General features: G+C 37.6%; 1 protein-coding gene across 1 annotated transcript in view; it reads left to right on the forward strand.

The window, feature by feature from the left end:
- Positions 1-25,680, forward strand: part of DSG3 (desmoglein 3) — a 49,575-nt gene that overhangs the window by 19,945 nt on the left and 3,950 nt on the right. Inside the window, exons 6-15 of the mRNA XM_072604475.1 lie at positions 4,825-4,991; positions 6,410-6,538; positions 7,265-7,450; positions 9,798-10,069; positions 14,404-14,543; positions 15,537-15,764; positions 19,021-19,293; positions 20,537-20,679; positions 20,981-21,044; positions 22,746-22,969. Of these exons, the coding sequence (XP_072460576.1) occupies positions 4,825-4,991; positions 6,410-6,538; positions 7,265-7,450; positions 9,798-10,069; positions 14,404-14,543; positions 15,537-15,764; positions 19,021-19,293; positions 20,537-20,679; positions 20,981-21,044; positions 22,746-22,969 (1,826 nt within the window). The remainder of the gene's footprint in view (positions 1-4,824; positions 4,992-6,409; positions 6,539-7,264; positions 7,451-9,797; positions 10,070-14,403; positions 14,544-15,536; positions 15,765-19,020; positions 19,294-20,536; positions 20,680-20,980; positions 21,045-22,745; positions 22,970-25,680) is intronic.

A 25,680-nucleotide genomic window follows, 5' to 3' on the forward strand; every position in this document is an offset into this window, starting at 1 on the left:
AAAAACAATGAGTGAGAAGGAAGAGAAAAAAAAACATCTGACCAATAAGAGAATGAGGGGCTACTACCTGACAGAAAATGGGTCTAGTGCCTAGCACAGTGCCTGGCACATAGTAGGTCATCAATGAATCCTAGTTAACAGATTGACAACAACCAAGGCAGGGTGAAAAGGGCTTTGCAACAGGGTATCAAAACAAGATGGTGACAGCTCTTGTAGTATTCAACAGCATAGAAACAACACTTTAGTAACTACTTATTAAGAGTAATTAAACTTAACAATTTCAAATAGTGGTTTTGGAGTTAGCTTCTCCTTCAACTATGGCTCAACTGGGGGTACACTTCATACCCTGCCCACAGTATAATTTGTGGTGTTTGCCCTGCGTGCAAAGGGTCTTAGAGCTCTGTTTAAGGGGAGTTAAGATAAGTAGATCCCAAGGGTATAGCATATAAGGCTGATAGATACAATGAGAGACTTTTCTTGAGACAACTTTGTAAAATAAAAGCACACATTTTTATGGCAGGAATGCTCATAATGGCACACATTCAAGTATTTTTTTGATAAGGGGGTACTGCAGATATAGTCAGCTCTTGATAAGGAGGGCTGCAGAGTTTGACACAGCTCTGGGAAGAAAAATTGTTAAATCTTCCATGAGACCATTTATACTTTGGAAACCAGAAAATACTACAAGTCATGGCTTGATTTATCCTTTTGTTGATTGTCTAGACTAAAGAAAGTGATAGACAAAAAGTTAGTAATATAAATTAAACTTAAAAGTGTGTCATGCAAACTTTTTTTAGGCAAGTTGGTTGTCAAACGTTTACTAACACACCTTTGGGTGTAGAGTTTAGGGAAGGTTCAGAGTCATTAAAAGTAAATTGAGTAGAGTCTCAGGCAGGTATGTGTTAGATTAGATGATTCATAGATAACCTAGAGATTCAGTGATCTATGACCTGACTGCAGACAAATGACACTCATCTGCTTCTCAGGATGATATTAAAATTGATTTCCCCAGAAACTCTAAATCTAATATAAAAGCAAGTGTCAATGACATCCATAAATAGAGATCATTTGTCCAAAGAAGGAACAAGGAAAGTTACCTATATTTAGAACTAGATAATATTTTAGCAATTATCTAGTCCAACCCCCTCATTTTGCAAATGAGGAAACTGAGGCCTGCCAAGATCTGCCTAAAGTCATACAGGTAGTAACTGGTTTGGGTAATTCATTGTTGAGGATGTTAATAGTTATCATTATTAAAATAATAAATGCTAATTTTTAGTTATAGCTAGTTGTGCTTGGTTATGACCAACTAAGACAGAAGGTTGCACATTAATCTAAAGAATGAGAGGACTGTAGGAAAGCAGAAAACATATCCGACAATAATCCCATTTGGCCCATGCCTCCTGAAGTTTCCAGGGAGAATTTAAGAGTATAATCTTCCTCTTTACTAAATTGTGCAAGACCTAATTGGCATAAGTAGGTTGAAGCAAAATTTACATATTTGGGATACATGTTTTTCAAGGCAAGAAAAAGAGTCAAGGTGGTTGGTTAAATAGAGTAATTAAAGGCTTTTGCTTTTAACAAAGCCTAGAGCTAAATTCAAGACAATTTAAAGGCTGTGTCACATGAAATGAAAAGCTATAATCATAGAAGATTTTTGAAGACCATTATTAGCTTCGCCTGCGTTGTATGAAGAGAGCAAGAAATTATGGTCATAAATAAAAATGGAGTAGATTATAGGATAAGGTAGAGTAAAACACACTCCCTCTAGGAAGCAAAGGCATCACCTAGAAATCCCACTCTTTCTAATTCAATTTGGTGTTAAAATATATTTGAAGAAGTTATAGTTGTAAAGCATGGCTACTGGACAAATCAACACTAAGTCACCCCTGACAGCTGTGTATCTCCCTCAAGATAGGCTAGGCCGATTGTTGAATGAATTGGATCAAAAGATAAATAGACAATCTATTCAACACTTAAACCTATGTGTTAGGCATTACACTAAGAGCTAGATGTACAAATACAAGAAAACAAGATAGCCTCTCACCTCAGAAAGCTTATATTCTAATGGGGAAAGATAACACATAAGAGTTTTCTGTAAAGCGAGTGTGCACACAGTGGTGATGGATGGGAAGTGGCGAGGAGGTAGAGGTCTGGGCCCTGGCAAGATAAGACAAAACCTTACCTTTCAAAGCTTGGGGGAAGTGGGAGAAGTGAGTGGGAGGAGGCAAAGAGTGGTATCCAAAGGGAGATGAGGATAATGACCACAGAGCTGAAGGCATGTGTGGAGACAACTGGGAAGTAAAGGATGCCTAAACAATGCCAATATAAGACAAAAGAGAAGGGAATTGCTTGACTATTCCAAGCACCAACTCTACCATCCCCTTTCTTTGAGCTCCTGTAGCACTTCTTGCATTTGCCACTCAGTGGGCACTAAGTCACAAGCTGTCATATAGTGCTATTTTAATCTTGATGCTGAATGCCCTGCCCCCACCCAGGCGTTAAGGGTGCCTCAAGAGAAAGAAGTTATATTCCTTTTGTATTTGCCACCTCCACTATATTCCTGTCACCCACCTAGCACACCAAATGCTATCCTCCCCCTACTAAAAATAAAAATCTACTTATCACATCAAATTGGATTCATCGAATGTGGAGCATAATTTGAATCTGGACTAAAATTGCTCCAATTCTTAAGTCCAATAAAAGTGAATTCAAGCCATTTCTGTCCCCTTGAAGTAGAAATCTGAAAAAAGATTAGACCAGGTTCACTTGCATCTGCAAAGATATAATAGCATATTTACTATCACCAATAATCAAAAATAGCCACAAGGCTACTTCTATGTGCCCTCAATTCAATTTGTTAAACATTTATGAAGTGTTCTGGGCACCGTGCTAGGAGCTGGGGAATGTGCAAAGTTTGTATAAGACACAGAAATAACAGTGATGCACAATAATGAAAGACGCATGCAGAAATGAAGCACAATGTGCTATGTGAGGTCTGAAAGGGAAAGGTCCACTGCGGAAATCAAAGGCATCATAGGAAGGCATTTGAAGCAAAATTTTTTTTAAAAAGGAGCAACATAAAGTTGGAGCTGCCCTTGGAGTTCATTAGATCTGAATTCCAGTTCCAAAGAGAGTGGGCAACTCTCTGAGACTACAAGTAGCAGGTGTAATGGTCACTCTGACAGTGAAACAGTCCTTCCAGCAAGGAAGAGACTGCCTACCTTGAAAGAGGGCCCTAAATCACAAATTACTCTGAAAGTTGTATTTCTTCCTAGTTACAGAAAAAAAGGAACCTATTAGAAGAACAGAATTAGAGGGCAGAATTTTTTCCAATACACTGAGAGTTTTAGAAATCTACCTAAAGAAAAACAGAGAGAAAAGGGTTTAGCCAGGGTTGGGGAACCTATGGCTTTTAGGTCATATGAGGCTCTCTAGTTCCTCAAGTGTGGCCCTTTGACTTAACAGAACAAATGTATTCTTTGAAACATCACTTCATTTCTCCTAATGACTTTTTTATGCTTTCCAAATTGATTTATGTATTTTTCTGGCAAGTTTAATGCCTTCAATTTGATTTGAGAGATGTTCTAATCTTATAAAGGTATCAGAATCTTGTTAGTTACTTTGGGATGAGAAGTTACAGATTCAATCAACCCGCGCTCTTATACAGAGAAGGTATCAATGTACATTGGTAAAGGAAATTTCCTCACAAAGGAGCTCCCTATACCAATGAAATAACATGCCCAGATCCTATTCCTTTGTATGTGAAATTACAAAAATTTGCTTTTTTGTAGGAAAATGATTAAATCAATCTTTCTCATGAGTTATTTCAATTAAATCTGCCTGGCAGTATGACCAATGAAATTCTTCTTTGAAGTTATTTTTATCACTTGAATCATTAAATTTGGAGACATTCTCCACCCCAAATGTTCATATGGACTATTTCTGCCTGACCTGTGAGCCTTCTGAGCTCATACTGGTCTGATCAGCCACAGTTGGACACGCTCTAACTTGAGTCCAACATAATGATGTCATTTTGGTCCTCTTTGAGAACAAAGGACAACGACCATTGCTTGAATCATCCAAGAAATTCCTCAATTCTCCCCTCATTTTTCTTTTTAAAAAATATTTTATCATTAACTAGAAAATATTGCTTTCCTTATTGAAATAATATTTCAACTTGTGTAGACAAAACCTTGTTATTCAAAGTTACAACAGTATTAAGACATATTAGAGCTAAAATTGTGCTTGTAACAAAACAAACTAGTTCTCAGTATTCTTGCTAGTATACAAAAGTCAGCCCTGGAGACTAGTAAGTGAACATGGCAGGTGTTGTCTTAATTGGGCAGTGAGAGGTTAAATGACTTGCCTGGGCTCATCCATCAGGTATATGCCAGGGGCAAGATTCACACTCAGGTCTGACTTTCAGATAATATCCTATCACTACATCAGGCCATACACATCCTCATTTATGCAAGTCAGCTCATCTGACTCTCAGAATGTCAAATCTGGAAGGGACCTCAGAAACCACCCCTGAACAAGGATCTCCTTTATGCCATCCTCAACAGGAGCTCATCTAGTCTTTGCTTGAAGATTTCTAAATCTGCATGTTGCTTTTTCAGCTATCCAGATCCCATGCCTTTAACAGCTTTTAAAATCTGACTCAGTTAACTCCTGAGTATACTGTTATATCCACAAAACAACTATAAACAATAGGCATTTTAAAAAATAAATTTAGGAACAAAATGAAATTTTGTTGATTCTTTTGTGTAAATATAACAAAGCTTTGTAAGTATTCATTTTATTCAACTTCTCTTTCCCTAGATACACTGGTGATGGTGTTAAATGCGACAGATGCTGATGAGCCAAATCATCTAAATTCTAAAATTGCCTTCAAAATAGTCTCTCAAGAGCCTGCGGGGCAACCTATGTTCCTTCTCAATAGACACACTGGGGAAGTGCGTTCAATGACCAGCACTCTTGATAGAGAGGTAAAGTAAAAACATTTTTAGAGACTTCCTTGCCAAAAGATTTCACTTGAACAAAGCCAGAAGAGGGAATTCCCCAGGCTTACATTTCACCAAAAGACAAAAAGAGAAAAGAAGTTAGAACAAGCCCAAATTAGTTAGTTTGGGTGTGGATTTGTTGTGCAAAATACAGTCCTTCTAAGGCTAGAGATACAAGTCACCTACATGCTGTGTGAATTTAAACATTTGAGTGGTTGCAGAGCAAAGTATGGGGATAACAGAGGAAGTATTGGACTGAGAACAAATCCTCAGGTTACCAAAAAAGAGGAGAGATCTTTGAACAAAAAGGAGAGATTTTATTGGAATCCATTTCAAACCTTTCTGGAATTTCAAACTGCAATCCTCTAGTCTTCCCCATCTGTAGCTTACTGCTACTTTCTTTTTCTTTGCCTACCATCTCTGGCTTCTTTCAGTTTCTCTCCTGCCTCTTTCTACAATAATCAACCTTCTTTATCCCTTCCCCTTTCCCTCTTGAATTCTCGAGTTCTTTTCTCTGCATTGGGTTCTGGAAATGGACAAAAACAGGGAATCATTATCCGTGAAATGGAAAATCAATTTTCTTTCTTCCTTCTCAGGGGTACAACCCCTATTACCTTCTGCCCATTTCTACTCAAAGAATATCAACTTGTTATGGACTGCCTGCCACACTGTGGTCTACAAAACCCACAGGGCAACAAAGCTTCCTAGAGCCCATCAATGGAGCATCCTATAAATTCGTAACCATCACTCCTCAGGCTACAAGAGGCAGCAATTAAATAGTTACCTATCAAAGATATGTAGTGAAAGCAACTTCTGCTATACTTTTCATGATGGCTGACAACATCCATAGTCCAACCACCAAATGTAACCTAAGATTCATTTCTTTCTGGAGCTAAATATTCAAATCTCCTAGGCAATAAGAAACATAAAATAATTTTTAGTAATGTTTTTACTGGACCTGTGATTTCACTGATATGGGGAGCTCCCACTGAGAACTTCCCTCTAAGAATCTAGGTTGGTGATCTCTCTGGAATATATTGTCTCAGAGATTTGTCAGGGACCATGAGAGAGTAAGTCATTTGTTCATGGTTTCACAGAAAATACTTATCAAAAACTGATCTTAAACCTAGATCTTCCATACTCCAAGGTCAGCTAGCCATCCACTGTGATATCATTGCTTTTCCGAAGCACTTTAGTGTGAATACAATCAACATGTTTTTTTCCCCAAATGTAGTTCTTATAAATCCTGAATGGAGCTTTATTTTCAGTGTTTGATAATATAGTTCTTCCCTTTCAAAGAGTTATTGATTTACACAAAAATATTTTTATTCTGGGTGTTCAAAATAAAATATTTTTAAAGTTTGAATAAATGATTTTCTTTCTTTTTCTTTTATTAAATTTAGGAATACAGCAAATATAGCCTGACTGTAAGTGGTGCAGATCTTGATGGAGCTGGGCAGGCAACTGAATGTGGATGTCAAATTACAATTAAAGATGTCAATGATAATTTCCCAATTTTTGAAAAATCAGAGGTATGTTTTTACTTTCTGACAAACCTATTTTTGGTAGACAGACAGATAGATAGATAGATAGATAGATAGATAGATAGATAGATAGATAGATAGATAGATAGATAGATAGACAGATAGATAGATTGCTTTGGATTCCTCTCTGCAGTTAGATGTTGTTAACCTTGCCTGTTTTCAACAATCCCTAATACAGTGTTTAGCAGCTCACTGGCCCTGTGTATGGAGTGCCAGGCTTAAAGTCAGGAAGATTCATCTACCCTGAGTGCAAATATGGTCTAAAAGACATATTATCTATGTGACCCCCAGTAAGTCACTTCACCCCATTTGCCTCAATTTCCTCATCTATAAAATGAGCTGCAGAAGAAAATGGCAAACGACTCTAGTGTCTTTGCCCAAAAAACCCCAAACGGGGTCATAAAAAGTCTGACATGACTGAAAAGACTAAACCACAAAAATAGCACAGTATTTTACACTCAATGCATGTTTGTGAATTGAAATGAATTAAATGACACCATTGTGATCATAGATATATACTAGTGGACTAGGAATGCCAACACACTCTAGGGGAGCATTCCCATTGATCTTTATACTTTTCTCATGGTGGGCAGCCCCAATGTCTCTCTTGTAAGTGAACATCTCCACTTTAAAGAAGAAAAAAGTAGAGCAAAAATGCCTTTGCGTAAAGGACTAATAATTTAACCTTAATAAATTCTGCAACTCTCTTTTCAGTATTCAGTAAAGATTGAAGAAAATACTCTTCGTTCCGAAGTGATTCGGTTTCAAGTAACAGATCTCGATGAAGAGTTCTCAGATAATTGGAGGGCAGAATATTTCTTCACCTCTGGAAATGAAGGGAATTGGTTTGTAATAGAAACTGACACAAAAACCAATGAAGGAATCTTGAAAGTGGTTAAGGTATGTTGCTTGGGGGGGCAGCTAAGAAGAGCTGTGATTTGCCTGTTGTAGGTGGTTCTTCATGAGGGGAATTTCAACAGAGAACAACTGCAATTTATACTCAAGAGAGTGGCTTGAGGACACTGAGAAGTTAAATGATTTGTCCAGGGTCACACAGCCATTATTTTTTAGAGTCTTAAACTCACCTTCCATCTTATGTGGAAAAAAAATACTAAAATTAGATTCTTAGCAATGATAAGAGCTATGACCTTCACAAATAGCATTAAAATTATAATCTTAATTGAAACTACATTTCCCCAACAAATTCAAGTGAATATATTTGTTCAGTTATTTGTATATATATTACTATATATATCTGCATATTACATTATCACAAGAATTTAAAATAAAATCAATGTATTAATGTCACCCACTGTAATTGTCCAATACTCAGGAAAGATGGGTTAAATTTTGGATTATGGGATGGGATAATGAGGCAGTTCTTACTGAAATGTCCCTCTAAATGAGTTCTAGCTACATGAAATAGCTAGGGCTGAAAGACTAAAACTAAAGACTATCCCTGGAAAGTGGAAATATCTTACTTGAATCTCCTGGGGAGAAAAATAATGGAGAGACAAGAATACCAATGGAATGGTACAAAGACAGGAGAGAGATATCAAATATCAAATAAAGAACAACAAATAGGTTGTTATGGCCAGATATTATTGTGGTAGATGAGAGTAATATATAAGAAGAGTGGAAAAGTAGGCAGGAGCTAAGTTGTACAAAGTTTAAATGTCAGATGAGAGTTTTTAGTTATTTTAAAGGCAATTGGGAGCTATTGAAGTTTGGGGAGCAGTAGGGTGGCATGATCAAACCTGTACTTTAGGAAAATTACTCTCCCAGGTGTGTAGAGATGGATTAGAGGGAGGGCAAACTTAAGGCAAGGAGACCAATTCAAAGTCTACTCTAATAGGTCAAGCAAGAGGCGTCAGGTGATGGAGTCCTGAACTACTGAAGTGCTTTTGTGAGTAAAGAGATGGAGAGAGTGGTGACAAGATTAGACAACTGATTGTATTAATAGAGTGAGTGCATGTGAAGAATTGACAATGTCACTAAGCTGGGGAACCTCAATGACAAAGAAAAAGTGGTACCCTCAACAGATGAGGAAGGTTAGCAGAGAAGAAGGTTTGGGAGTAAAGATAACAAGCTCTGCTCACTTTCCATTTTGGCAATATAATTGTAGGTCATCTCCAATCACTTACTAGCTCTGTGACTGGGAACAAATCATTTCTATCAACTTCAGTTTCCCCATCTACAAAACGGAGGTGATAAAACTTGTGTTGTCAGATTCACACTATTCACAGAACCATAGAATACTCGAGCTAGAAGTGACCTAAGAGATAATCCAGTTTAGCCAGCTCATTTTGTAGGTGATAGTTGGGCTGACTTGCCTAAGATTGCATAATCAGGAAATGACAAAAACTAGACATTAATCCAGGTTTTCTCACTTCAAGTTTAGTTTTCTTTGAGGAAGGCACTATGTTAACTTTAAAGTGCTATGTAAACATGAATTATTATTCTTACCTTTTTTCATTTGTATATAAACAAGAGTGTAATGAGAATTTTCAGGTTTATAAGACTAGACAGCCATCAGACAAATTCTTATGTTGCTAGGTCACCTGACAGTTTCCAGGAGCGGTAGATGGTCTGCCCTAAGGCTACTGGGTAAATGCCCAGTTGTCTTTTATATACATATATATATACATGTGTGTATGTGTGTGTATGTATTATATATATGTGTGTGTATAGATATAGATATAGATAGATAGATAGATAGATAGATAGATAGATAGATAGATAGATAGATAACATGCTCATCACATCTAAGAAATTCTGAAAGTCAAGACAGAGGAATTGTATATGTAGCCAGTGAGGAATCTCTGAATATTAGGAGGATACTTGGATAGCCTAAGAAGATACGTTTTCTCTAAGCATCATATATTGGACTTGGGTTTGAGGAATTTAGGCGCCAATAAATCCCTCTCTCCAAATGATCTCTTCATTTGGGTTGATATGTACAGAATAAGGATACATAGCATATGACCACAAAGTACTCTGATTCCCTTTCTAAGGCAGCATTGCCAGTGGAAACAGCACAGGATGACAGGCAATCATAAAACCTAGTTTCAAGTCATGCCTCCCAACACTTAGCTATGTGACCAGAGGCATATCCTTTCATATCTGAGTTCCCACATTTGAAAGATAGGAATGAAAATAAACAAAAATTTTAAGTTGTCTGTCTTAAAGAATTAGATATCATTAATGCTTCCTTTCTTTTCTTTTTTTTTTTTTTTTAACATTTCAGGCTCTGGATTATGAACAATTTCAAACTATGCAAATTGGTATAGCTGTTAAAAACAAGGCTCCATTTCACCAGTCAATTATCTCTCAGTATCGAATTCAGTCGATTCCTGTCAAAGTTGAGGTTATAAACGTAAAAGAGGGAATTGCATTTAAACCTACTTCAAAGACTTTTACAGTACAGAAAGGCATAAGTTATAAACAATTGACCAATTATGTTCTCGGACCATTCCCAGCCATTGATGAAGATACTGGCAAACCTGCAACATTGGTCAGGTAAGATTAACTTTCACACTAATGTTTATTATTCCTTTAAAACATCTCAGTTTCAGACGATATCACAAATGAACACATCAAGATTTTCAAAAAAATCAATTTTACATTTAGGATCTTTCACAAATGTGGTACATGGAAACGTATTCATAAAACTCGGTATACTACTATATCTTACAGCTTAGTAATAAATAGGAAATGACATTATTTCCTTCCAATAGGTATAAAAGTTGTCTGAAGTTCTTATTTCCCCATAATCATAAAGCCTTTCATAAAATAAGAGACATCACAAACAAAAACACACTGGTGCTTACCCAATTATCTGACTGGATAAAAATCCTAATTAATAGAGGTTCAACTGTGACTTTTTTAAAAATTTTGACAAATAAAAATTTTTTTAAATAATCATTGGCAACGTGCAAAACATTTGAATAGTCTGGTTTTAATGAATAACTTTTTCAATACAAATTTAATTCATATCCAAAATACACATTTAAAAATTTTAAATTAGCTACAAATTCTACATTGAATATTTGTAAGTAGGCAACTTGCTAAAAAGGCATATAAGACCATAGGATCACAGATCTTCTAGAACTTGAAGGGACTTTAAAGGTCATGTCCAACAGCTAAGGAAGCCACACCAGCTTTTAAAGTTTTTGAATGGATAAACTTCAACAAGATCTGCATTTTATGCATAAACAAACAAATAAATAAACAGATAAATAAGTAAATAAATGCACCTTTAAGATGTTTGCACCATTTTAACAGCTAACAATGTTTTCTATAAACTTCATCAAATCAAAAAAAAAATTCATAGACTGAGTTCCAAAAGAATAAGGAATGACCAGAGTGAGGAACGATTAATAAAGGGAAACTTTCTGGAGTTGATGAGCTTTACTCAAGGTTTTGATGGGAGGACACAGATCTGTGAAAGGAGCAAAGAGTAAAGGGTTACATGTGATAAAGCACAAGCAAGTCATATAGGGAACAGACTAGATTAGTTCTTCTGGAGTAGGGTCTAGACAGATATTCCTATGGGATCAGCAAGAAGAGAAAATAGGGGAAAGAGAGATAGTAAGCAATGAACATTGAGAGTCAGGAAAAGCCATTAGATTTTAATATGAAGGTCATAAGGAACCACTCAACCTTGTTGAGTTCGCGTCATGATGAAAATGGTGTTGTATACAATGAATTAAAAATGTAAAGCCCTCTGAACTTAGAATCAGAAGACAAGCTCAAGTTCCTCAGTTTCGACACTTACTAGTTGTACTACTGAGGCAAGTCATTTAGTTATTTGAACCCCAGCATTTTTATCTTTAGGGTGGATAAAAGATATTTATTTGGTTTCTCTCTCAAGGTTGCTATAGTGAAAACAAGGTGATGCAGTGGAAAGCTCACTGCATTTAGGGTCAGAAAACCTAGCTTCAACCTAGGCATCTGCGTGATAGAACAAGGAAGTCTGGGGTCAGGAAAACCAGAATTCAAATTCATTCTCAGACACTTACTAGCTGTGTGATCCTATGCAAACCATTTAACTTCTGTCTGCCTCAGTTTCTTCAACTATAAAATGGGGATGATACTAGCACCTACCTCCCAGGGTTGTTGTGAGGATCAAATCAGGTAATATTTGCAAAGCACTTAGCAGAGTCTGGCACATAGCACTTCTCTCTTTTCAGTCCCAGATCTGCCACTTACCACCTCTGTGACCTTGGGCAAGACACTTATCTCTCAATCTCATTTAATTCCAGTCAGAGGAATGGACTGAGTAAATGACCTGTAAGGTCCCTTCCAACTCTAAATCTCTAACTTTCCATGAAATGAAATAATTAAATAAAGCAGCACTATGTAAGCTGATAGTAACATTAATAAAGAGAGGAGTAGTTAGAGAGATTGGGGAACTAGGAGAATGTGAATTTCTTATGAATTCCCCTTATTCTTGATTATTCCCCTTATGAATCAAATAAATTCTAGATTCATCCTCTACAATGAACTAAATATTCAACTCATAACTCTGACCCCTCCTAATAATCATCTGCTATTAGTTCTTTTTCTAGCCACCTAGAAAAGCTCTTTAATTGTTTTTTTAATTGATTTATTTGTTTTCAGTTTTCAACAATCACTTCCCTAAGTTTTAAATTTTCTCCCACTCCCTCCTCCCTCCCTTCCCGAGATGGTATGCAATCTTCTATGGCTTCTACACATACATTCTTATTAAACACATTTGCACATTAGTCATGTTGCATAGAAGAATTAAAACAAATGGGAAAAACCATAAGAAAAAAACAAAACAAAACAAAACATAACACAAGAGAAAACAGTCTGCTTCATTCTGCATTCTGATTTCATAGTTCTTTCTCTGCATGTGGATGGCATTGTGCATCAAGTCCTTTGGGAATGTTTTAAGTCCTTGCATTGCTGTGAAGAGCTAAGTCTGTCAGAAACAATCCTCGTACCCTGTGGCTGTTATTGTGTATAATGGTCTCCTGTTTCTGCTCATTTCACTTAGCATCAGTTCATATAAGTCCTTCCAGGTTTTTCTGATGTCCTCCTGTTCATCATTTCTTATAGCACAATAATGTTCCATTACATTCATACACCACAACTTGTTTAGCCATTCCCCAATTGATGGACATTCCCTCAATTTCCAGTTCTTGACCACCACAAAAAGAGCTGCTATAAATATATTTACACATGTGGGACCCTTTCCCATTTTTATGATCTTACAATAGAGATATTTAAAAATATTAACATGAATTTTACTTCTTTGTGGTACAGGACTTACTGCTTTGAGCTATGTGCTCTCCCTTTGTTTATTACAAAATAGAACATAAAAGGGAGAAGATTTTTTTCAATTAATCAACAATATTAAGCTTTCATTAACATTACTATACCTACTATGTGCCAGGCAATACGCTATTACAAAAAGGGAAACAGTTTTTGTTCTCAAAGAGATTATGTTCCACTGAGACAGACGTGTGTACATACACACATATATAGGATCAATACAAAATCAATACAAGGTAGTTTACATATGCATATATATGTGCATACCTGTAAACATACATATGCATAATATATACAAAATTAATACAAGGTAGTTAAATATCAGACAGTCCAGTAGGATAGGGCACTCATAGTTGGGGATCAGAATAGGCTTCACTTAGAAGGTATTGTTTGAGCTTTATCTTGAAGGAAGGGAAAGATTCTGAGATAAAGTTGGAAGGGGATGTATCTTAGGTAAGAACAGTCATTGCAAAAGCATAAAAAAGGACAGCTAGGTAGTGCACTGGGCCTGGAGTCAGGAAGATCTAAGTTCAAATTCAGTCTCAGACACTTACCAGTCATGTGACCCTGGACAAGTCTCTGAACCCCTAGTTGCCTCAATTCTTAATCTGTAAAATGAGGGACTGAAGAAGGAAAGGGAGTATCTTTGCCAAGAAAACCTCATGGACAAGTTCAAGAGGTCATAAAAAGTTGGACACAACTGACCAACTGAACATAGAAACAGTAGATGGAGCGCCAGGTGTAAGGAACAGAGCTATCTTGGCTGGGTTGTCAAGTGCAGGAAGTGGAGTAATATGTAATGAGGTGGATTGGGCCTGGTTGTGAAGGGTTTTCAAAGTTAAACGGAAGAGCTTAGGTTTTCTCTTACAGGTAAGCTACTTGAGCTTAGTGAGTGACATGGTTGGAAAAATCACTTTTGGTAGCTTTGCAGTTGGTGGATTAGAATAAGCAGAGTCGAATCAGGGAGACCAATTAGGAGGAGATTACAATAATCTATACAAAAGATGATGAGGACCTGAATGTGCTGGGTGTGAGAAGGGAGGAGACTGGTGCTAGAGAAGTGGCGGAGGGAAAAAGAGTAATATTTGGCAACTGATCGGATATATGGGGTGAGGGAGGATCAAGTTATGTGGCTGATTACTATTCCAATTACAATTCACTGACATAAAGAAGAAAACTAGGACGCCAGGCCATGGTAGACTAAAGTTTATGAAATTATGTTTGTAAAATAATTTGATAAAAGTTTTGTTTCAGTTCAATTTTCTTTTCTCTGGGGTTCAGATTCTTGTTCACGATAATTATGACAAGCTTCATGTTTTGTTCTTCTCATTTATATCACTATAGTCATTACACATTATTATTTTCCTGTCTTCACTAACTTCATTCTATATCCCCTCAAATCTTTCCATGCTTCTCTGAATTCCTCATATTTCTGCTACTTTTCTCAATGTTAATGTTACATAGTCAATGTAAAACTATACTTTTCAGCTGAAAATATATAACATTATGTAACTGCCAGGGTCCTCAGGGTTGTTTTTTTCTGTCAAAAACAGATATGCAATGGGACGTAATGATGGTGGTTTCTTAGCCATTGATTCAAAAACTGCTCAAATTAAATTTGTCAAAAACCTTCATCGAGATTCTACATTCATAGTCAATAAGACATTAACAGCTGAAATTCTGGCGATAGATGGTAAGTAAAAAGATTTCAATTACTTTTCAAAATAGCAATATATTTTGCTTAAAATTAAGGAATCAAAAAACCAGATCAGCAAAGGCTTTGGTTCCCAAAGTGTGTTAAATAAAAAATGATGTTTCCTTTTCACGTGTATGTCAAACTATGATACAAGGTTTTGGAGTAAAAAACTGTCATTAAAAATAAAATATTGAGCCTATTTTCTCCACTACAGTGAACATGGAATTATTTTTAGGAGCATCCTATTTGCAGTGAACATGTCAGAGACATCCTTCATGACAGGAAGCATGATACTGTGCAAAGACAATGGTTTTAGAATCAGATAACAGGGTTTTAAACCATGCTTAGGAAGATATGTACCACCTACGTAAATTTGAACAAGTGACTTAACCTCTCTGAGCCTCAGTTTTCTCATCTGTAAAACAAAAGTGTTGGTTGGACTAAATGATCCCTTCTAAAGCAGTGGATAGAGCACCAGTGCAGGAGTCAGGAGGATCTGAGTTCAATCTCACCTCAGACACTTGACACTCACTACCTGTATGACCTTGGGCAAGTCACTTAACCCCAACTGCCTCATCCTGGGTCATCTCCAGTAATTCTGATGAATATCTGGTCACTGGATTCAGATGGCTCTGAAGGAGAAGTGAGGCTGGTGACCTGCACAGCCCTCTCTCACTCAAAACAAAGTCAAGTGCAAGTCATGTCATTATTTCTCTGATGGCATGGTTTTCTTCGGCAACGAAGGACGAACACACACATATGATCCTTACTTCAAAAAATGCTAAAGTAATATACAACAAGGTCAAGTCATATGAGCTGCCCAACTGGGAGAATTTTTACAGTCAGTCTGATTTAGAAGGTTGAAGTATTTTACAGTTTTAATATTTACTAATAAAACTTCTCATGGTCAGTAGGTTCCATGATGATGTTTTTGCATATACTAGCAGTTGCTTTTTACTGTTCTTTAACTCCACAATGTTATTGTTACAGATAACACAGGGAAGACATCAACAGGCACCGTTATTGTTAGAGTACCAGATTTCAATGAAAATTGTCCTATGGTTTTCACTGACAAGAGATCGGTTTGTCGTACATCTGCATCAGTTGTTGTCACAGCAAAGCCTCTGCCAAATCAGCCCAACAATGGACCCTTCACATTTTCCTTGGTTGAACAGCCTCTGGGGACCCAAGCCATGTGGAGCATTACAACAATAAATGGTAAGTAAAAATAATTTTCTTCTTTTATCTTAACATTTTGTATTAACAAGTACTTCATTTCTCTTCTTCCTACTTCTCCACCTCAAATGAAATGAAAAATAAAAATACAGCCCTTATAACAAATAGGCATAGTCAACCAGAACAAATCCCCATGTTGGCCCTGTCCAAAAATGTGTATCTCATTCTGAATCTTGAATCCATCACCACCGTGTCAGGAGGTGGGCATCACGGATCATCGGTGATGTTTTCAAACAGTGGTTGGTCATTGCACAGATCAGAGTTTTTAAATCATTCAAGACCATCTTTACAATATTGCCGTTATCATATCAATTGTTCTGGTTCTGTTCCTTCACTCTATCAATTCATATGCCTACCCAGGTTTCCCTGAAAGTGTCCGCTTTGTTATTTTTTATGGCAGAATAATAATCAATTACCTTCATGATCTGTTCAGCCATTCCCAACGGATGGGACCATCTAATTTCTAAATCTTTAATGCCACAAGAAGAACTACTATAAACAGAAAATGAATTGCCCATTCATAAATAAAAAATGCTTCTTCTTCATTTCCAGATCACTGGCAAGAGCTCATTTAGTAGGCCCTAGTCCAGTTACAACCAGAAAACTTAAAGATCAAATGTGATCATTCCACTGCCTAAGTGGGAGATAGACTGTTAACACAATGTTCTCATTGCAGCACTTCTCTAGTTTTAAAAAAAATTAAAAAACAAAAACCTTCACAGGGTCTCTGTTGCCTACCAATTAAGATCTGGTGAGCTAAGTTACACAGACCCAGCCACGTGTCTTTTCCACATTGTAGAACAGAAGCAACCAGAATATAATACCATTTTCTCCATGTACTAATCTTTGACTGCCTCTCTCTGCACTTTCTCTGATGATCTCATCCACTCTTCTGGCTCCTCTTGTGTCCTTTATCCACCTCAACCTCCCCTCATATCTCAAGATATGTGCTGGATATATCTACCTACCCATAATGCTGGCATATCAAATCCAGTAGGTTCAAAACTGACCTCATTATCTTCTTCCCTAAATCAAATCCTCATCCTAACTTTTCTGTTTCTCTTGATCACGCCACCCTCCTCCTAGTTACCTAGGCTCATAGGGGCAGCTAGGTGGTGCAGTGGATACAGCATCAGTGCAGGAGTCAGAAGGACCTGAGTTCAAATCTCACCCCAGACACTTGACACTCATTAGCTGTGTGACCTTGGGCAAGTCACTTAACCCCAATTGTCTCATCATGGGTCATCTCCAGTCATTCTGATGAATATCTGGTCACTGGATCCACATGGCCCTGGAGGAGAAGTGAGGCTGGTAACCTGCACAACCCTCCCTCACTCAAAACAAAGTCAAGTGCAAGTCATGTCATTATTTCTCTGATGGCATGGTCTTCTTCAGCAACAAAGGACGAACACACACACACCTAAGCTCATAGCCATGAAGTCATCTTTGACTGTATCCCTTCTACCAACCCTTGTATCTAATCAGTTGCCAAGTCCTCCCTTCACAATATCCCTCTCACCCATCCTGTACTTTTAGCTCCTACTATGAATGCTTTAAGTCCCTTGTGTTTTTTTAACCTGGATTACTGTGTAATCCTTCTAACCTTTCTTCCTAACTCTAGTGCCTCCTGCTTCTAATCCTTTCTTCACACTACTGGTCAAGTAATATTCCTGCCTTACTCCAATCATGTTTCTTCAAAAACCTGCAGCTACTCCCTATTGTCTACTGAATAAAGTATGACTATCTGGTGCTGGCATTCAAGGCCTCCTACAATTTGACTCCAATCTACCTTTCCAGGCTTATCGCATATTGTTCCCTCTTACTCTATATTCCAGCCAGAGTGGACTACTCCTTTACTTTTTCTCCTCCTGTTCTTGACAATGCTTTTGCCCTGGCTACTTGTCATATTGCAAGTCTAAAATATATTCTGCCCAGGTTCTCCTTACACCTCCATCTGTTGAGGTCTCTTCCTTCTTTCAATGTACAATTCAAGTGGTAACTCTTCCATGAAACCTTCTCTGACCTTCCAGGTAAAATTTCTTATACCTTACTATTGTTGAATTGTATTTTGCATTATTGTATTTGTATATGGTACTTTTGTATATTTTTTTATTTTGTATATTTTTGGTATTTTTTATATATTATATATCTATATAATTTGCATATTATATAACTGCATTATTATAGTATTGAACATACTATATCTTACTATTGCTACCCAATATAACTTACTATTGCCTCTGTCCCTCCTTTGCACATATTCTGCTCTCCCCTGTATCAGTCATCTTTGTATATTTCTCTCTTTTTCCCCTTTCCTTGAGAGTAGGTTTGGTGCCACACCTTTTCTTGTATCCCTACTATGTCCACCATGGTTTGAACATGATAGACACTCAGTGAATATCTGTTAAGTAGAATGACCTTCTCTCACCAAGTCAGGTTCCAAAAGGAGATTATTTTAGCATGACCATACAAGATTTAGTGCCAACCTGAGCTGAAATTTTGGTGACCAATATTCAGGCTACCAAGTAAACAATAAAAAATACATGGAGCAAAGGTAAATAAACTTGCTAAGATATTTGATAAATTTGGAGAAAAAAGAATAAAAATGAAATTCTACTTCAACCTCACAATGTCATATAAATTACAGTCCTATAGGTAATCTCTGAAAGACCCAAATGATTATTTAAAAATAAACAGATCATTCCAATTTCTTAGATTTTCCAATCACTACTCTGTTCTTTTGAAAGTTTAGCCAAAGTAACTACGGGGGTAAAGGAGGCTGGGGACTGGACTGCTTCCTCTTACTGTCGCATCTTTGCTAGTCTCTAGACCATTTTAATTCAAACAATATCATATGGACTTTAAGTCTTTCCAGGATTTTATTAATATGGGCACTGACATCACAGCTTAGTACTGTCTTATGAACAAAAAGAAAAAATCGTAACCTAAGGGCCACTGGTGATGAGCCTCTCTGAATTAAGCTTAGATGGTTTCTAGTCTACAGTCTGTCACAGGGCAAGAATTCTAAGCCTTTCTAACTCTGCAGGCGCCCACAACAGTTGGCATGCCACTGATACAGCCTTGTAGGTCAAGGGTCAGATCCATACCCCAATGAGCTATGAGAGGAGGACTTTACTAGCAAAACAGCTACTTTGAATATAACTTGAATATTATCATAAGAAGTCAGTTTTAAATTTGTAATAATAATCATTATCTCCTATTCCTTCTTTCTCTATAGATACCTCTGCAAATCTGAGAGCCCAGAGAGCATTATCTTCTGAAACATATGCACTTTCTCTCATAGTAACAGACAGGCAAGGGAATAGTTGTGAAATACCAGAGACTCTGGAATTACAAACCTGTGACTGTGATGAGAGGCAAACATGTTTAAGTAGGGTTCCCTTCCCAACTATAAAACCTGATGACACTAACAGGCAAAGAGGGACACCGCTGGCAAGCCTTGGTCCTGCTGGCATTGGGCTGCTCATTCTTGGCCTCTTGATGTTGCTGTGTAAGTATTACCTTCCACTTTTCTACTCTAGTTGTAACAAGCTTGTGGAGTGGAAAGGCTCATTTGGGAAACTTCTTCTGAATACAATATTTTTATACATAATGTTTTTCCCCATGGTGTTACCTGCATGCAGGAGCTAACTGCTATAACCAGCTTATATGTAAAACATATAGAACATATAAAACAATAGAAGACTTATTTCGGTTTGAAGAACCATGGGCATTTTCCAATATAAGTAATCACTGGGGGAAATGGACTCTTAGGAGGATTTGAAGGTGTGACTTGTCCTTTGACAAAGCAAACGATGTAGTTTATCCATGTCGGCAACAACACAGATTATTTAGCTCAAGGTATGTGTGTTCATCTTTTGTTGCCGAAGAAGACCATGTCATCAGAAAAATAATGATCTGACTTGCACTTGACTTTGTTTTGAGTGAGGGAGGGCTGTGCAGGTCACAAGCCTCACTTCTCCTCCAGAGCCATCTGGATACAGTGACCAGATATTCATCAGGATGACTGGACATGACTCAGGATGAGGCAGTTGGGGTTAAGTGACTTGCCCAAGGTCACACACTTGTCCAGTGTCTGAGGTGAGATATGAACGCAGGTCCTCCTGACTCCTGCACTGGTGCTCTATCCACTGCACTACCTAGCTGTCCCAGTTCATGGTATATCAAACAGAACAAAGAACTTGGAGTCAGGATGCTCACTAGCTGTGTCACACTGGGGGGAAGGGGAATCACCTCAGTTTCCTTTTCTGTAAAATGAGATTCTTAATACTATGACACTGCTAGGCACCTAGGTCATGTAATAGGGAGCTAGGCCTGGAGTCAGGAAGACTTGAGTTCAAATCATGCCTCAGACATTTGAAGCTGGGTAAGTCACTTACCCTCAATTTGCCTTAGTTCCTCACCTGTAAAATGAGGATAATGATGGTATCTATTCCATAGGGTTCTTATGAAGATCAAATGAAATATTTGCAAAGTGCTTAGTAAAATTTAAGTCATTATATATTATTGTTAGCTAGCTAATTACTTAGTGAATTAGCTCTTATTATTAGGTAGGAATAAATGAGATTATACATATAAAGTGTTACCATGGTTTGGGAACCTGCCACCTCGAGGCCACAGTTCCCCAGCACTTTAGAACTACACAGTGTCCACTGTTATAGCTCTCACTGACTTTGGATATTCAGATATAATTTTCAATTAATTCAAATAGCTAATTTTTTTCTTTCTTGCAGTGGCCCCCCTTCTGTTACTATTTTGTGATTGTGGAGCAGGACCTGGTCTAGGTGGCGTTGGATTCGGATTTCTTCCTGTGCCAGATGGGTCAGAAGGAACAATTCACCAATGGGGGATAGAAGGTGCTCAGCCACAAGATAAGGTGTGTACTTAGTTTGTAAAACATTCATTTAAATGTCATAGAGAAAACTAGATTTGATTTTGAGAAGGGCAAAGGAAGAAGGAAAAATGGGGAGTAGAATGTACGTAGTTTGGGGCTCTCACCATAGCTCTTAGAGGCATCATTAGGTCTCATAGGGTATTTTGTTCTTGAGCAAAAAAATGAAAGAAATTATTACTCCCACGTATTTCTATCATTTGTAGAATGTTATTGCATATCAATATGGTTACAGAATCATAGCAATTCATTTTAAAATCAGCATTTTTCTGATGATGATTTGTAGGAGATCACAAATATCTGTGTGCCTCCAATAACAGTCAATGGAACTGAACTCATGGAAAGTTCTGGTAAGTGAATATTTACTTTTTTTTCCTAGACAGGAAATTCGCATTATACAAGCAGATTCCCACAATTGTGTGCTCTATTGCCCTTTCCCATTATATTTCTCACTGTTATCATCTAAAAATGAGAGGCAGCATGTTGTCATGGATAGAAGGCCAATCTTGGAGACCAAATCTACCCAAATTGTAACACATACTAGCTGTGTAGGTATGATCAAGTCACTTAATTTCTCAGCACCTCTTGAGGCAGTTCCCTAAGACCATAAACTACCCAATGTGTCCTCCTGGATTCCATGAGTATCTCAAACTCAACATGTCTAAAATATAACTCATTATCTTCACTAACTCCCCAAGTAAAGCCCACCTCTCTTCCTACCTTTCCTGTTTCTGTCAAAGATACCACTGTCCATCAAGTCACCCACTCCACTTGCAAATCTGGTGTAAATCCTGACTCTTTCCTCTCTTTCTGTCCCCTTATCTAAATCAGTTGTCAATATTGTGTCTACCTGGTAGTGCACTTGTAAATGTAAAATGCATATAGTAAATGTCTGACTATTCTACTCAGAAACCCTAACACTTCAGTAGCTCCCTATTGCTTCTTTGATAAAACTTAAACTCCTCTATTTGAAATTTAAAGTCCTTTTCAGCATCTGGCTCTAGACAATCTTTCAAGACAGGTTCCACATCACTGCCTTTCATGTTTTCTTACACAGCACTCCTTTTCCTGCCTCCATGTATTTGCACAGACTGTACCCCTCATGCCTGGAATGTTTCCTATCATCACCTCTACACCCTGGAATTCCTAGCCTACTTCAAGTCTCAACTGAAGTGCTACATCCTACATGAGGCCTCTCCTCTTGTAGTCATTTTGCATTTTCTTATCTTATGTACGTGGTCACTTCACCCCCATGTCAGGTAGAACATAAGCATATTGAGAGCAGGGACTACATCATTTTTGTCTTTGTATCCCCAGAACTTAGCACTGTCCTGCCTATATAGATGAGGCAGCACAGTAGGATGGAAAGAACACTGATTCTGGAGTGAGAGGACTTGAGTTCAAATTCTGCCTCTGATACTGCTTGTATGACTTTGGGCAAATTTCTTTATGATCCTAACTCTCAGCTTCCTCATCTATAAAAGGAGGAGGCTGAACTAGATGGCTGCTGATGTCCTTTCCCCCTCAAGATCTATGATCCTATCATCCTGTACAGTAGGCAATTAATCAATGCCACTTTCCCACCATTTTCATACCATGCTGAAATGCATGAACCTACTACCCTTCCCCCCTCCTGCCTTTCTAATGCTCCTTTATATGTTTTCTTCTCCTATTAACATATAAGATCCTTGAATATACTGAATTGAGGAATTGATCTGAACCTGTGGAAGAAATGCCCATACCAGGAGTTCCCCAGATTAACAAATTAGTAGGTCCAGGCCAAAATTATCTTTTAAAACTATTTTTTAATATTCAGCTATAGTTTTCAATTAATTTTAATTACTTTTAGAGTTCTCCTTTTCCTAGTAACCCACTCCTGCTCTGACAAATAGGAGCAAGAAGATATGATTATACTCTTTTAGATACAAAATTGCATTTTCTCTCCCACTGTGTATTTACTTCCTGAATAATATTCCCAGCAATCAAAAGTCAAGCAGCAGAGAATAATGATAAATCACAGTACTGAACATAATTTTCTCCCCTGCTTTTAGAAGTTTGTACAAATGCCTACGCAACAGAGACCGTGGTAGAAGGAACTTCTGGCATAGAATTAACGACCAGAGTGAGGGCGGCTTCAGGATCAGGAGGAACCCCAGGCCTGGGAGGTACTGGCTACTCAGGAACAATGAGGACAAGACATTCCACTGGAGGAACCATTAGGGAATGTGCTGAAGGATCAGTCAGTATGACTTTCCTGGACAGCTATTTCTCTCAGGTAATTGGGTCAGCATTTTTGTGGCTATGGGATAATACATCATGTTGAAAGTCTTTTCTTTGGGTCCTAATCTGGTTTTGTATTGAGCTTTACTGAAATCTCAAAGATTGTTTACAAATGTATTTCTAGCTAAATTAGCTATGTTACCAAAGTGTTAATAATGCTTGGGCATGATTCTAATGAGGTCAGTGCTTCAGGTTCAGTCCTCATGTGAACCAAAAGAGGTTCATAGAAAAACTCAGCTCTGACTGGTGAGCTTTCACCTAACCCTGCCCCAAATTAGCCTTCTATGCCACTTTCCTGCCATTTCCATACTGTGCAGAAATAAAATACCTACTCCTAACCCTTTCTCATGTTCCTTTATGTGTTTTCTTCCCCCACTAAAAGGTAAGGTCCTCGAGAGCAGATACTATCTTGCCGGGTAGTATTATTATCCCCAGCACTTACACAGAACCTGCCACATAATGAATGCTTAATTAATGTTCTGCCTATGATTAGAAAAATCATTGTGCTCTGTTTATGATGTTTTCATTAACATATCAGAGAGATAACTGAAATTCAATGCCCTTTTACTGAAGATTATTTGCATTAAATAAATTTTCTGTAATTAAAGAGTCTAATTTCCTTATATGTGGAGGGGAGTGTCAGTTCAGGTGTATAAATAAACTCAAATCTTTACTTATTCATGTTGGCTTTGGAGTCAGACGATACAGGTTCACATCTTATCTCTGACACTATCTGTGTGAATTTGGGCAAGTCATTTCACCACCCTCCTTTTCAGTTTCCTTATCCCTACTATGAGAGAGTTGGAGTAGTAGTAATCTTTCAGGTCTCTTCTAGCTCTAGATATAGGATCCTATGATCTTAGCTCTGAACCACCTCATGAATATAAACTTAATAAACCTTCATGAGGTAGGAAATTTTGCTCTGTATCATCATTATCAATACCAGAACTCATGATTATGAAATGTAGAAACATACAGTTAGAAGGAGTTTGGAGATCAGCTAGGTCAAGAAAGACTGCTCTCTACTATCCTCGACAATGGTATAATGAGAAAGGACCAGACTAGAAGCCAAGAGACCTATATCCTAGAGCTGATGTTACCTTAGCTTACTGGGTGACTCTGAATAAGTCATTTAGCCTCTTTTGGTCCAATTTCTTGTCCTAATATCTTTAAATAGTCTAAAACTATACAGGTGTGATTCTAATACTTGATCATGCAGTAACTTCCCCTTGAACACTTGTAGCGATAAGAAAAGAGCTCACTATCTAACAAAGTAGAATACTGCATTTAGGAATAACCCTAACTGTTAGAAAGTTTATTCTTATATTGAGCAAAAGTCTACATCCCTATAACTTCCACCCTTTGGTTCTTCTTCTGCCCTCTGGTATTACACAAGATGTCTATTCTCTCTTTCATAAGACGACCTTTCAGATACTTGAGTACTGTGGCCATATCCTTTTCCTTCCCAAACTGAATATTCCCAGGACACTGAATCACACCTTATAATGACAGAGGTTTGAGGCTTCTCGCTATTCTGGTCATCATTCTCAAAATGTCTGCTGGTTTGTGAATGCCTTTTCTAAAATATGGAGGCCAGGACTGAACACAGTACTCCAAATATAGGCCAACTAGCCCACAGCGCAAAACAACCCTAGGCTCCCTAGAGCTGGACTCAGGGTTTCTGCTGAAGCAGCTAAGATGGCATTAGATCTTTGGGCTGTCATGTCACACTGTTAATTCAGGTGGACAAAAAACAGAAAACAAAACAAACAAAAAATACTGCTTATTTGCAATATACTTTTTCTTTCAAAACTTTTCAACAGTAAAAAGAGATTTAAAAAAAAACAAATCTAGTGACTTCAACCTTCCCACATAACATAACAGCAGTAGGGAGCTGGTATTAAGCTTAATAAGTTCTGGCAAACTCTCAGTCACATGTCAACCACATAATCCATGAAGACAATATATTGGTTAATTATCCATGCCAAATCTACATGTGGCTGTTTTTTAACCCCTCGGTAGGGAGTCATCAACAACCACAACATTTTTCTTCCTCTTGGTCTCTGTAACAGACTTCTATGCACTTGCTATTTGTGAATCTTCATTAGCAAATGCTTTTACTAGAGATAGTCCACATTTGCATTTCCCTGGGAGGGTTTCATACCTGTTATAAAACTTCAGCAATTCAGAATTTCTTCTCCTTTCCTTTCTCTGCTATATTGTTTTCTTCAAATTACAAGATTCTTGACATTAATATCAATTGCAACCATCTCATCAATTTTTTTTCCTCCTGGCTTCCTTAATAGAGCCATTTTCTCCCTCCTGTCCATGACAGTTGCATCTTCTCTAACATATTAGAACAAAAAGATACGTTTCTCAGGCCTATTCCTCTTATGCTTAAGCTGAAAGTTTAACTTGCATTTCATCAACATATCATTGGTGAGTGCTTCTGGAAAAAAGACAAAAGTACTACAAACCCTTTGATCACTGGAACAGTGCCTCTGGTTTCTGTGCTTCTTAAAGATCCAGCCCTTGATGGCTCTCCTTGGAAATCCTCTTTGAAAAGTCCACGGTCATCAGACATGGACAGCTCCTTTCAGACAACTGGGTCGCTGGAACACAGAGCTACACTTGAACTGTATTCTATGGAAAACTATCTGGAAGGAGTTTTTTGTTATTGTCTGAGGGAGGGGGCTGTTTGTTTTT

This window comes from Notamacropus eugenii, chromosome 4 (assembly GCF_028372415.1).
Source record: "Notamacropus eugenii isolate mMacEug1 chromosome 4, mMacEug1.pri_v2, whole genome shotgun sequence".
Classification (NCBI taxonomy): Eukaryota; Metazoa; Chordata; class Mammalia; order Diprotodontia; family Macropodidae; genus Notamacropus; species Notamacropus eugenii.